Raw genomic sequence first — 14461 nt, 5'->3', positions numbered from 1 at the left:
CTGGTGCTATATGAATAGGAAGGATTTAGAGGAATATGGGCCAAATGCTGACAAATGGGACTAGATTAGTTTAGGATATCTGGTCGGCATGGACGAGTTGGACTGAATGGTTTGTTTCCATGCTGTATAGCTCTATGACACAATAAGGAACCACACTAATTTCTTTAAAAAATAATTTTTGAAGCCTGGCTGTAATGTTGATGCATTTGGTGCACTAATGGAGTTTTGTTTATTTTTAATTGCTTATGACACATTATAGTAAATAATGGGCCCTCAAAGGTTTGTTATAGAAGTCTGGAATGCAATTTCTTTAAATTTGGGTCCTTTAGCTGAGACAGAGAGACTTTTGGCTTCAGTTTTTAAACATGGATTTTTTTTTAGTTTTGTTAAGACTTTCAAACAGAATGACTGTATACAATAGTGTTCCTAAGAGAAGCATATAATGAATTCGGGCCTTAGAGGGAGGAGTTAATATTGGTTTCATACCAGATAAAAAACTGGAAATTGGTTACTTAAGCTGAGTGCAGGGAAACTCAAGTATATGATACTTAAAGAAGATACCGGGAAGGAGCTATCATTGTTCAATACAAAAATTGAAACCCAAGTGACTTAAACCTACTGAGGTGTTAGATACGGGAATATTGGTGTGATGATTATATGAGTGGTGGTTTGGATGGTTTTGAATGATTTGAGAACTGGATCAGGGTGTTCAGGATACTTTACAAAGGCTGTTTATTTTCAATCTACAAAGAAAAGCTTTGGGATTAATGGGACAAAATCTGTATTGAGTGTTTAAACTCTTTGAATTAATATTATAAAAACATAGTTTAGATTATTCTACTTTATCTCCATGTCTTTTGTAATAAATTTCCAATCTATAGTTAAAGGAAAATTTACAGCATTGTGCACTAACAGTGTAGCAAGAAAGCATTTTGCTAAAAACGAAGTATAAAAAATTATGATCTATCAAGTCAGGTTCCTGTCTTGGATTTGTCTTGTCTGGCAATACCATCAGCTAGGATAATAACAGAATGAATACTGTACATGTGATATGCAGTAAGAGCTGCTTTGCCATGTTCAATGAGCAAATACACTACTTAAAAACACTACTTGCTTTGCATAGATCTTTCAAGATGCACCCAACACTCTAGAGCTGATATTTTCTTTGATTTTTTTCTTGTGCCTGGAGTGAAGGTTTTAAAGAATCGGCGTAACACCAGTCAGCAGAAAGGCTGTGAGAGACAAAAATATTGTCCATTGTCAGCAGGGCAGATAATTATGCCAATCTACCTTTATTGTAAAATTTCCCTTCGTGTGGATTAATGCACTTGTGTTCTTTATTTATGTAACACCAAACAAGCATAAGTATAACTGATTGTCCCAAGTGTTTTTTTTTATCCCAGCAGTGTTCTAAATATTTTACCTACTGTAGAAGAAAATAATCGGTTTACGAATTAAACTAAATGACAACTCTCAGCATTACATTTGTTCAACTACAAAGAGAGGAAAGGAATCTGCAGATAAATTTAAAAAAAATGATCCAGTCCAGAATACAAAGAAATTTCATTGTTTCTCTCTCAAGTCTGATGTTGATGTTAGTAGTTTCAGAGCAGTGGAACTGGCCATTACTGAATTGTACCCGTGAACTCCTGCTGCTGGGTCAAATTTACGTTGAAGAGAACTTCATGCTGTAAATTGCTAGTTCAGTATCAAAACCATAAGAACTATCTTTGCAACTTCATTATGAGAAAAAAACATTAGAATTAGAATTAGTTTTATTGTCACATGTACGCACATGAGTACATTGAAAAGTTTATAAGTCGCCACATATGGTATGATCTTAGGGACAAAAGTACCTAGGTACAGATTCTTAAGTACAAATTATTTGGAAAAATTTTTTAAAACTAAAGAATTAGAAAGTCCAACATTAAGTACAAAATCATATGAATAAGTTAGAAAAATAAAGTAAAAACAAACATTAATACACTCTGATATGTCTGTCTCTCTATTGTCTGTTAATTGTTTTTATTGTATTTGCATAAAGGAATTTTGTTCCTGATTCTCTGTATATCAGGTGCAATCTTCAGTAGGAGCTCATTAGTCAATTTTAGCACTTGTACAATATTAAAATGAAACAAGTCTGAATTTGAGCAATAAATTTTTAATGCCTCTTTTAGGTTGCTTGCAGGAGATATATTCAGCTTTTTGAAAAAAAAATCTTGATAACACCAGGACAATCCAGGAGGTTTACAGTCATTAATGAGGAATTATCCAGTTTCACTCCCTTGATGAGCAAAATTAATTGATCTCAGCAAGGGAGTAGTTTGGGGTTGATGATAATGTCAGGCTCAGCCATAGTGACAAGCAATATTTCTAAGCAAGTAATGAAAGGAAATATGAAGAAAGTAGTTGTGTTATTGCATAGATTACAGAAAGGCATGTACCTTGAAGTCAGTTAGATGACATGAAGATCAACATCATGACATGTGACATTCTGGTATCCCCAGCCCACCTTCAGTAGCAGTCACAGTAGCAGTATGTAATTACTACAGTCACCCATGTATAGAGTTACAGTTATGCAGTGCACAAATAACATTACTAAGCATAACAACCTGATTATATGTAAGTCTCAGATCTTATAACAGTATAAATAGTGCTGTTAATAAACTTTCAAGCACCTAGTCCATAGTATTTACCACATGAGATAGCATATAGGGAGCACATAGGCTATACCATACTGGTCATGGTGTTAGATCCAAGAAACATCATGGTGGGATTAAATGGACACTGAAAGCTATTGGCAGCAATTTGGTACTAAAGGTTGTAAAGGTGAAAGCAGCAGTGGTGATTATGAAGAGTCCTAACTGTGACTCTTCCAAGCTGAAATTGACAATGGACAGTCAAGACCAAAGTGCTACACCCTGCACTGAAGCACAGTAATCTCAGTACGCTCACCTTTTAAAAAAAAGGGAAGCCTCGGTATGTCTGATTTATAAGAAAAGAAGCTTTGTAAAAAATCCAGGTTAGCTCCCATTAAGCAAAGTGATCCTAGGATAAAGTGTCACCAAAATGCTGGAAAAGGACTGTTCTTGGTATTATTAAGGCCTCACCTATGTTCAGGTATCAGTTGATTCTGCAATTTTGTTTTTCAGAAATAGTGCAAAAGGAGCAGAAAAGGTGCATGTGGTGTTACACCAATATCACTTTTGGGCATGTTTGGCACTGCTCGGTTATTGTTGTGGTTCTGTTCGCCGAGCTGGGAATTTGTGTTGAAGCTTCACAGGAGGCTCCCAAGCACTGAGGATGTCACCTAGACAGGGGACGAAACGTCTGCAACACAAATTCCCAGCTCGGCGAACAGAACCACAACAACGAGCACCCGAGCTACAAATCTTCTCACAAACTTTGAACTGCTCGGTTATTTTTCAAAAGCAGAAACTTTAAAGCAGCAACATTAAGAAAGAGACAAAAAGATAGAAATCGATAATGACAAAAAGTAAGAAAAATATTAAACTGTATTACAGATCCTTTGTTTAAAACCATAATGCTGTACAGTATAGATGAAAGAAAACGTCTGAGCTTGAATTGGCATTCAATTACATCATCATAATTTCAGTTACTTAAAGAAAGAAAATCATTATTTCACTGATAACAAAATACTTTAAGTCAAATTCTTATTGCTTTGGGAAATAGAATCACAAAGTCATAGAGCTGTACAGGATGGAAACAGACCCTTCAGTCCAATCCATCCATGCGGACCAGATATCCCAAATTAATCTAGTTCCATTTGTCAGCGTTTGGCCCATATCCCTCCAAATCCTTCCCATTCATATACCCATCCGAATGCCTTTTAAATGGTGTAATTGTACCAGCCTCATAAAGGAATAAGAAAAATAAAATCTGCTGACCACAAAGACCTTGACAACATTTTTCAATTTTTAGAAGATCCGTTTGAAATTTAACTCAAATTCAGGATTCATAGGCTTGAGTTCTTGTCATACCGACAACATTCTGCTAAAAAATTTGGCCAATTCATTGGCAGGTGTTGTTGCAAAAGTACAGAATGTGATTTCACTGAAGTTAATTTAATTGAAAGGTTTATGGAATTTGTCATTGCCTCTACACGCATTAAATCCTTCAGAAAAGTCCTTCTAGACAAACCCAAAGAAGTATCATTTGAAGCATCATTGTTGGATGGGCACGAGTTTGAAGCAACTGTAGCAGGCCCGCAGCTTTTTGACTTACACCCGTCAATAGGGTCTGCAAAATATTCAAATCATGTGGCTTATCTCAACCATCCAAATATTGTCCAGCATTTTGTGATTTATGCAAACTGTGTTGTGCAAGATTTGGAGATGCCGGTGTTGGACTGGGGTGTACAAAGTTAAAAATCACACAACACCAGGTTATAGTCCAACAGGTTTAATTGGAAGCACACTAGCTTTCGGAGCGACGCTCCTTCATCAGGTGATTGTCACATTGGACTATAACCTGGTGGTGTGTGATTTTTAACTGTGTTATGCAAGAAGGCATCAGGCTAAACTATGGCAAGAAGCTCAAGTACTAGAGAAACCCAACGTGTGACAAGTGCCGCATGCGAAAAAGAACCAACCAAGGAACAATGTTCTCAAACTTCCAACCATGGCACACTTGCATGTAAATGAAGTCAGAGAAGTGAGTGTAACTGTACAGCTTACAGACGCTCATCAGCCAGTACATGTGACAACAAACCATATGGATGCTATCAGAGAAACTGAAGCCTTTATCACCATCAAGTGATACATCACAAAAGGAATGGAAAACACACACTATTGAAACCATTACAATTGTAAATATCATCTCTTTATGTACCATGTATATATTATGTACCACATGAGGTTTACTCAGGGAACTGGCAGAGTGATGCAGTCTACAAATGATAAGCTAACTGTTTACAATGGGGGTTTCACATTCCATACATTTATATCAGCCATCTTAAATATTTATTAGCTCCTGAGGAGGGACATCTGAAACCTTTTACATTGTTGAAACAGTTGGACAGCTATTATCACTTTATCAGTGTGTATGTATTTAAGTATAATTACAAACCATGAGGGATCAAACATGCTAGTTCCAACACAACATCCAATCTGTCCATGACCTGTCTAACCTTTATGCATGATGTGTTGGACTGCGGTGGACAAAGTTAAAAATCACACAACACCTGGTTATAGTCCAACAGGTTCATTTGGAACCACTAGTTTTCAGAGTGCTGCTCCTTCATCAGATAGCTGTGGGACAGGATCATAACACATAGAATTTATAGCAAAAGATTACAGTGTCATGCAACTGAAATGGTATACCTGCGTTGAACAAACCTAGATTGCTGTTAAGTCTTTCATCTTTTAGAGTGGGTTGCAAGTTTCAGTTCATTAATATGTAAATCCCAGACCTTCGTTTGAGTCACATTCTGGAGATAACTTAAGGTTTTATTAAAAAAAAGTGACATCTCAGCTCAGACAATGCATTAAAGGTGTGAGGGTAGGGTCGGTCTGTATCCCAATCTTGAGTTAGATTGGTTCTATTTCCAAAATAGGAATTATATTTGCAGATACATTCTATTTTGCTGAATTGTATTTACAGATACATTCTATTTTGCTCAAAAAGCGCACAACATGCAGGCCGTCAATGCAGCAGTCAATCCATGTAATGTTTTACGAATTCCTACTTTGGAAATAGAACTAGTCTGACAGACTCTAACATCACACATGTAATGCATTGTCTGAGCTGAAATGTCACCTTTTTTCATAAAAGCTCAAGTTATCTAGGCAATGTGACTTGAAAGAAGTTCTGGGATTTACATATTAATGAACCTACAACCCATTCTAAGATGAAAGACAACAGCAATTTAGATTTGTTCTATATATCATTTCAGCTGCATGACACTGTGATGTTTTGCTGTAAGTTCTGTGTCTTATGATCCTGTCCCACAGCTACCTGATGAAGGATCAGCACTCCGAAAGCTACTGCTTCCAAATAAAACTGTTGCACTATCACCTGGCATTGTGTGATTTTTAACTTTAACCTTTATGCAGACAGATTTGATTCTATCTTTAAAGGTGATGCTGTGTCATAGCTGAAGAATATTTACTCAACACCCCTGTCTTGTAGGTGAAAAGGAAAGGATGGATTTCTCTCTTTTTTTTTGCTCTTATCTTTTTACTCACTTGGCATTTCTAATCAGTATAGATTTTTTTAAAGTTTCATTTTCCTCTTGTTTATTAACTAATAAATTCCCTCTTTCTCTAACTCAAGAAAGTTTCGTTAAATTGCGTACATCCGAATTGGGAAAGAAATCCAAGATGGAAGGGATCTTTTGTTTTCGGTTAATTTTGTTGTGACCAACAGATGGAGAAGGTTGAATGGGTAAAGGGAATGCTCAGATCATTATCATTGTGGAATTGGTATTGGATACAAAAGAATTATAGCTACATTAGAAATATAAATGCTCGAATGTTTTGATTATTTCCTTTTCAGAATCATTACACATTGAAAAAAACAAGTACATTATTACACATTAAAACATACACAGAAAATAATTAAATATTAACAAAGATAGAGTTAACTGATTGTTGTATATAAGCACTTGTCAGTGAAACAAAAAGTGAAGTAACAAAAACATGAAGAACAGGAAAATTAAAACATGGAGTGACATACCAAAATATTTTTATTAGGAACAAGCAATGAATGATCTCACTGGTGACCTGCTCTGAGGAATCTGCCAGCGTTGCTCTGAATGATGGCACTTCTGACAGTGCAGCACTTCCTCACTACAGCACAAAGTGTCAGGTTAGAGGATATGATTTATCTTAAAACATTCTGACTCTGAGGTGATAGAGTTTCAGATAGCCAAACGGGAACTCAACATCTGTATACAGATCTCAATAGTGCTAATGTTGCCTTTCAAAACACTGTGTCACTATCATGTTTCTAAAGAGGTAACTTGTGTATTCACCCCAAAATAAACACTGTTTTTGGCACCATTCAGGGACTGAACAAGGTCGCAATGTAGCTCAGACTTGGTTGGATGTTGCATACGGACAAGGAGATGGTGAAACCTTAGATGTTTATCTCCCTCCAAATCCATCACCAGGTTTGTGGAAGAATATAATCCAACATTAATCATTTTAGCTCACTGGGAAATCAGTTTGGATAAATGCTTTTTTGCAGTAAATATTTATATTGTTGGGGCTAATTGGGCTTTTTTAAATGTGCTGTAATAGGAATTGCATTTGGGGAAGCAATTTTATCCCTGACACTTTTCTGGATCCATTTCTTCTGTAGTCATGATTCTTTGACCAAATCTATTTCCCAGGTGTACCCTAGAGCTTTATACTGAATGTCTATTATTCATGTATAAATCTTGATGACAAACAACACCAAGTTATTTGACTACATGGGACTATGGCAAAGAAATTTAATTCAATTCAAATTTAATGTGCAGGTTAGGTACTACAGCAAGGGGATAGATCTGACACTTTAAAAAGAATGTTTGCCACTTTCCATCAATAAACACACCACTCTCACCACACTGAGATAGTGTCCACTACTGTTGTAAAATCAGACTTTGGACCTTCTTGGTCTGTATGGCTCCCAATATAGATTGAATATCATTAATTCTTCTGCTATTGAGATACAATTCATGTGATAGTAAACAAGCATCTAATAAATAGAATACTTGCTGTCAAAGTAGCAAATGGACATCTACCATCTAACCTGGGACTAAGGAATCTGATTTGCATAAAAGCTGAAGGCTTATTTGGCCAGGTAAACTTTGTTAATAAAACACATTAGCTGGATGTAATTCATTTCCATGCACTTGCATTATTGACATGTGCTTGTGCAATAAAGAAGTATTGCAATTCAACATTCCCAGAGATTTAGAAATTGCTACTATCTTACATTTCAAAAATCGGAAAGCCTTACTGATGACCATGACAAGACGAGTTGACTGTTATGTGATTTATTAATAACTTCACCACAAGTTATAGTCACATTTTATCTATAAATTCAGTTGATTTAATTTCCCAGTGCATTGATTTTGGTTCTGAATAAATTATCTCCTGCTTGTGTGCCACATAATATGGTGAAGCAATTAAATAAGACAACTTGTAAATGGTACCCTTGTGACTTCACACAATGATTTCTTGTCAATAGCACTAAGTCAAAAATGAGAGTCTAGCATGGAGAAGTTGTGCAGCCTCATCTGGTGCATGAATATTCACTTGTGAGGCAAAGTCTCTTTCCACAAGTGACCTAAATCCAAAAATATTAATGAGTTGTCATGGAGATTATGAGTAAACTCAAATGCAAGAGTTGGCAAAGAGCTAAAGAGAAAAGCTGCATTATATGTAAAATGTAAAATATATTTTAGTGAATATATAGATGAGCTTCTGAGATAGACTGTAATATCACTGTGACCTCAATAGTGGTGTGTTAGTGTTTTGTGAAGAAATTGGATCCTGTACAGCATCCAGCATGCTGCTCTGCAGCCTTACCATCATGTACAGTTTAACAATAACTTTGAAGTAACAGTAACTTAGAAGTCTGATCTGAGTTTGTACCAAGACCCGAAGAACTCAAGTTTGAAACTGATCCAACACCATTCACATAATGCAAAGGAAGATCTTGCTTAAAATCTGGATTATTTTATCAGTGAATCAGGTTGCTTGATCTGAAAGTAATTTTTACAATCACTCATTTCCTAAAGTGCTTCTTTGTGTTCCTGTGCAGCTTGAAACATCATCCTTTGGCATACTGAATATGAAATTGACACTGTAATTCTCTTATTTTGCTGAATAATAAATCACAGTCTATTGAAAGCTTGGGGACAGGCAGTATTATCTAGAGAGGCAGCATTCAATGCAATCTGGTTGGAAAGCAGTAATCCTGTCTGTAGGAAACCCACTGGGTTAGAGTTTCTGTTAAGCATCTCAAACAACCAGTTGTTGGTGAACTGATAAACATTGCATCACCTTTAGATCTGAAATCAGTTTCTTGAGTTCAATAGTTAAATAGTTATTCGCTGGAAATCCAGATATGACTTGTTTTTGTGACCAGTTGTAAATACCATAGTTAGACGAGCTGTTCGCCCTCTCATCTGGAAATGCTGTATGATACTGGGAATTTGGACATCAGAGAAAGAAGCAGAGGCCTTAAAATATAGATAATGAAACTAAAAAAAGTACTTTTTGAGTTTTTTTATAAGATAATTGTGTCATTAAAATAAATATGAACTGCCTGCTACTCTATCTTTGTATGTGTATATATAATACCATGCTGATTTTGGAAATTGCTTTCATTAAATCTTTTGTAACACAAATACAGATGAAGGTGAATGCAGTGAAGGCAGACTAACACTAACTTTGTTTTGATAAAATTACAGCACCAGCTCTGCTGATTTATTTTCATGGAGGTTACTGGCAGTTGCTGAGGTGAGTCTTAGCAAACAATGTTGAAAAATTATTCCATATAATCAATATTAAAAAAAGTCAAAAATAAAATATGTGAGTAGAAACCAGTAGTAGAGTAATAAGTACATTGTGATTGAAGACAGTTACTGGGGGTCCAATTATGATAATTAACATGATTTGAACATCCTAATTCTATAGTTTGTTACCACGGGGCGTATAAAAGAGTGATTCTGCTAAAATATTGATTTATCATTGATTGCAGCAAAGACTTGTCTGGTTTCATGGTGCCTCCATTGAATAAAGCTGGAGTAATCGTTGTTGCTGTTGATTACACCTTGGCCCCAAAAGGTAGGTAGAGCAGAGCCTGTTACCAACAGTAGCAAGACCAGGAAATTCCAGATCATGTTGGGGTTCAAAACTTTTCATCTCTTCGATATTTGTCATGAAATAAATCTTATTTAGGCCACTCCATTGTCAGCATGAGTTCATTACAAGAAGAGTAATTGGTGTCATAAAATCATTGTTGCTATTCTCATTTCTTATTATATGTTATTTCCATCAAACTTTTCTGTAATCACTGACAAAATAAAAATTACCTTATAAATACTGTTCGATGTGCTGTAACTTTCTTCATCTGTTACGGAAGTGAAGGCCAACAAGGAGGCCTCTGGGTAAAAATCAGTTCCAGAAGCTGGCTTAGGACCATTTTTGTTTTGGATAATAAAATGATCTAACACCAGCTTCAAATCTGCTGTTACTGTATGAAACTGTAATTTAAAATTAAATTCTGAGACATTTTTTCATTGAATTCTCAGGTAGTATGGACCTAATTGTATCTCAAGTCCGACGTAGCGTAGCTTTTATTGTGCAACAGTATTCTTCTTTGAGGTAAGATCTCACATCACATGTATGAATTTCAAGGCTGGAAAACAGAAAAGGTTCTTCCATGGAGTAACTGTTGCAAGATAGCAAAGTGCCTCAATTATTCCAGTAATTTGTTGCAGTGACATTTACAAGCCTCCCGCCGCCGGGAAACCTGCAATCCATAGACTCGAGGGCAGCTGCCTGTGCTTGCATAACAACAAACTGACCTTGCATTAGCAACAAGCCGATCTTGCATGACAATTCAGTATTCTGAATGGCTGGTCTTGTGCTGCAATGAAAATTGTGACATCAACATTAAAGATATTACATCACAGTTGGATTCACTAGCGGGCAAATGGAATTGACAATTGCTTCATGTCATGATAGAAAGTTTGGAATCAAAGTTTTGCCAAAAACTTGTACCGAGTTGGTGCTGGATATCTTTATGTTACTAAAGATTGGAAACTGGCTTTTTGGCAGGCTTCTGAATTCAGGAGGCCTTTTGTTCAGCATACGCATCAGTGTGTTCTTCTGTCACCTGGCTGAGCATTAGTTGATTTTGCAGTTGAACTCATTCACAGTCTCACCTTCCGAGCTGCCATTTGCATTACTCTTGCCATCTGCCCTTGATGACAGGTAACTTGGGTATCTGAAAAGTGAAAAATTCAGGCTAATGTCAAGAGGGGAAGAGTGGAAAGCAAGAGATGGAACATTTTGGTTGCCCTGCTATAGGAAGGATGTTATTAAACGAGAAAGGATGCAAAAAAGATTGTGCAAGGATGTTACCAAATTGGGAAGGTTTGAGTTATAAGGAGAGGCTGGGACTCTTTTCCCTGGAGTGTAGGAGGCTGAGTGATGACTTTCTAGAAGTTTATAAAATCATGAGGAGGACAGATAAGGTAAATAGCCAAAGTCTTTTCTTTAAGTTAAATGAGTCCAAAATTAATGGGAAAAAGTTTAAGGTGAGAGGGGAATGTTTTAAAAAGGACCTGAGGAGCAACATTTCACATGGAGGATGGTGCATATATGGAATGAACTGCCAGAGGAAGTGGTGGAAGTAAGTACAGTTACAACATTTAAAAGACATTTGGACAGGTACATGGATAGGAAAGGTTCAGAAGGATATGGGCCAAATGCAGGCAAATGGGACTAGTTATGTTTAGGAAACCGAGTTGGCATGGATGAGTTGGGCCGAAAGGTCTGTTTCTGTGCTGTATGACTCTATGATTCTATGTGAGGCCAGGAAATCAGAAGAGGTTATGGAAATAGGAGGAAGTGAGAGGTGAGGAGGACTATTTATGAGGATATTGTCAGCTGAAACCATTGGTTTCAACCCTGTCTCTGGTCATGACCTTGACAATGGCCATTCCAATAATGACTAGCATTGTCTCCTCCATGGGCATAAGGATATGCAGTCACAGCCTTCCTCCTCTGGTTAGCTTCAGCTTGTTCCAGTTCGTGTTCCACCTGATCCTCCAAAAGAGAGGAAAGTCTAGAACATAGAATATAGAACATAGAACAATACAGCACAGAACAGGCCCTTCGGCCCACGATGTTGTGCCGAACATTTGTCCTAGCTTAAGCACCTATCCATGTACCTATCCAATTGCCGCTTAAAGGTCACCAATGATTCTGACTCTGCCACTCCCACAGGCAGCGCATTCCATGCCCCCACCACTCTCTGGGTAAAAAACCTACCCCTGACATCCCCCCATACCTTCAGCCCTTCACCTTAAATTTATGTCCCCTTGAAACACTCTGTTGTACCCGGGGAAAAAGCCTCTGACTGTCTCCTCTATCTATTCCTCTGATCATCTTATAAACCTCGATCAAGTCACCCCTCATCCTTCGCCGTTCCAACGAGAAAAGGCCGAGAACTCTCAACCTATCCTCGTACGACCTATTCTCCATTCCAGGCAACATCCTGGTAAATCTCCACTGCACCCTTTCCAAAGCTTCCACATCTTTCCTATTCTGCATTCTTATTTGTTCTTCCAAAATGGACAACCTCACACTTGGCAGGGTTGAACTCCATCTGCCACTCCTCAGCCCAGCTCTGCATCATATCTAAGTCCCTTTGCAGCCGACAACAGCTCTCCTCACTATCCACAACGCCACCAATCTTCGTATCGTCTGCAAATTTACTGACCCACCCTTCGACTCCCTCTTCCAAGTCATTAATAAAAATTACAAACAGCAGAAGACCCAGAACTGATCCCTGTGGAACTCCACTTATAACTTGGCTCCAGGCTGAATATTTACTATCTACACCACTCTCTGACTTCGACCGGTTAGCCAGTTCTCTATCCAACTGGCCAAATTTCCTACTAGCCAATGCCTCCTGACTTTCCGCATAAGCCTACCATGGGGAACCTTATCAAATGCCTTACTAAAATCCATGTACACTACATCCACTGCGTCCAGTCTACTGAACAATCTGTTTGGATGATGTGGCTGACCTCAAAAATGTGAGGGTGAAGTAAGCTTATGAATATTAGCCAAGAGTTCTTAGTGATAGGGATTGTTGGTACTGTTGAGCAGTATCTGCAGTCTTTTTTAACTCTTTCATGGGAAGTAGGCACTAGTGGCTAGGGCAGCATTTATTGCTCTTCCCTAATTTCCCAGAGGCCATTTAAGAGTTATTGAAGATCTAGAATCACATGTAGGTCAGATGGCAATTTCTTAGGTTTTCCTCAACAATCAACAACGGCTTTATGGTTGTCATCAGACTCTTAATTCCAGACCTTTGCTGAATTCAAATCCATGAGAGGACCTGGGTCCCCAGACATTACCTGGGTCTCTGAAATAACAGTTCAGCAGTAATACCCATAGGCCATCACCTCCCCAGTTGAAAGGGTTGGCTTTAAAAGTGACTTGTATGAGCTCAAAAAATTTAGAACTTCATTCAGGTCCTCATGACCTGACCCTGACTTCATGTTTGACATTTCCCCTTGCATTTTGACTATGTTTCTGGAGGACCTCGTGCCGCTCTCTGTGGATATGCAACATCGCTCCTTCTTTCCACTGGACCTCCAGACATCATCCAAAAAAGACTGCCCTCACAATATCCAGTATTGCATTCTTTCTTCTTCCAGGACAATGTGACTTACTGCATGACTTTGAGTGCTTGCCCTAGCCATAGATTACCACTCCTTTGAAAGATGCAAGCTATCTTTAAGGGTGCAAATTGATTGGAAGCAATGCGGGCTATCTGTAAGACACTGCAGGCTACATGTAAGACAACGTTTACTAGCTTTACTCAATGCAAACTAAGTGGAAGCAGTGCAGGCTAACCGTAAGTAGCACACACATATTATTAAGGAACTATGATTTAAAGTCCTTTGAATGTAGAAACATTGAAAATGATGAATTAATTTTGTCATTTCTTAATCATTCTCTCTTTGACCTGTTGGTTAAGAAAATGTCAGCTGCTTCATTAGGGAATTTTCCACGCTGAACCATGCAGTAATGGATCCCTGAGGGCAGGAGCAGCTGGAGGTAAAGCTGAAGTCAAATTAGTCAATTCCAGAGATTTATTTTCTATTAAGATTATATAGGAAGAGGGAGCAAATCTCATGCTCCACTACTCACTAATATACAGTAACTGTTTAAATAATTCCCCATAAAAAAAAGGATACCCTCCAGTAGAATTCATTGTTGAAGTCAGAATTCATCGGGACAAAAGATGCTTGCACAACTTTCAATTGTTAACAGTGGCTGTTGTTATTCCAGCAAAGAAAAAGAATGCAGTTTAAATGGTCTTCTGAATAAAGTTTTCTTTGTCAGAAATGCACAAAGAGGGGGGAGATACAGAGCTGATTTCTGTTCAGACACAACTCACCAAAGATTTATACTCTTTTTTTGTGTGTTTTGTAGTGGTGTTTACCTTTGTGGACATTCTGCTGGTGCTCATGTGGGAGCCATGGTACTTTGTACTGATTGGAAAGAGTATGGTATCTCTCCTGATATTAAAGGTAAGAACAGGAAGGTATTGAGTTACTTCAAATTAGTGCACTTAGTTTTGCTTTCAATCATTTCAATTACAGTAACCAAAGGCATTCCTGGGGTAGTATATTTTGTTATTATTTGGGAACATAAAGCTGTATTGATGTTCCTCCTCACATCCCTGAGTAAAACTCATATGG

At 37.6% G+C, this 14461-nt stretch overlaps 1 protein-coding gene across 2 annotated transcripts in view; it reads left to right on the top strand.

Annotated features, from left to right (window-relative positions):
• afmid (arylformamidase) overlaps positions 1 to 14461 on the top strand; it is a 47285-nt gene that overhangs the window by 20016 nt on the left and 12808 nt on the right. For both annotated transcript variants that reach the window (XM_043714933.1, XM_043714932.1), the window contains 5 exons: positions 7028 to 7132; positions 9425 to 9473; positions 9715 to 9800; positions 10268 to 10340; positions 14193 to 14290. In XM_043714933.1, coding sequence (XP_043570868.1) covers positions 7028 to 7132; positions 9425 to 9473; positions 9715 to 9800; positions 10268 to 10340; positions 14193 to 14290 — 411 coding nt within the window. The remainder of the gene's footprint in view (positions 1 to 7027; positions 7133 to 9424; positions 9474 to 9714; positions 9801 to 10267; positions 10341 to 14192; positions 14291 to 14461) is intronic.

This window comes from Chiloscyllium plagiosum, chromosome 24, assembly GCF_004010195.1.
Source record: "Chiloscyllium plagiosum isolate BGI_BamShark_2017 chromosome 24, ASM401019v2, whole genome shotgun sequence".
NCBI classification, from domain to species: Eukaryota; Metazoa; Chordata; class Chondrichthyes; order Orectolobiformes; family Hemiscylliidae; genus Chiloscyllium; species Chiloscyllium plagiosum.
The sequence above is the reverse complement of the archived record's forward strand: the minus strand, read 5'-3'. Positions and strand labels throughout refer to the sequence as shown.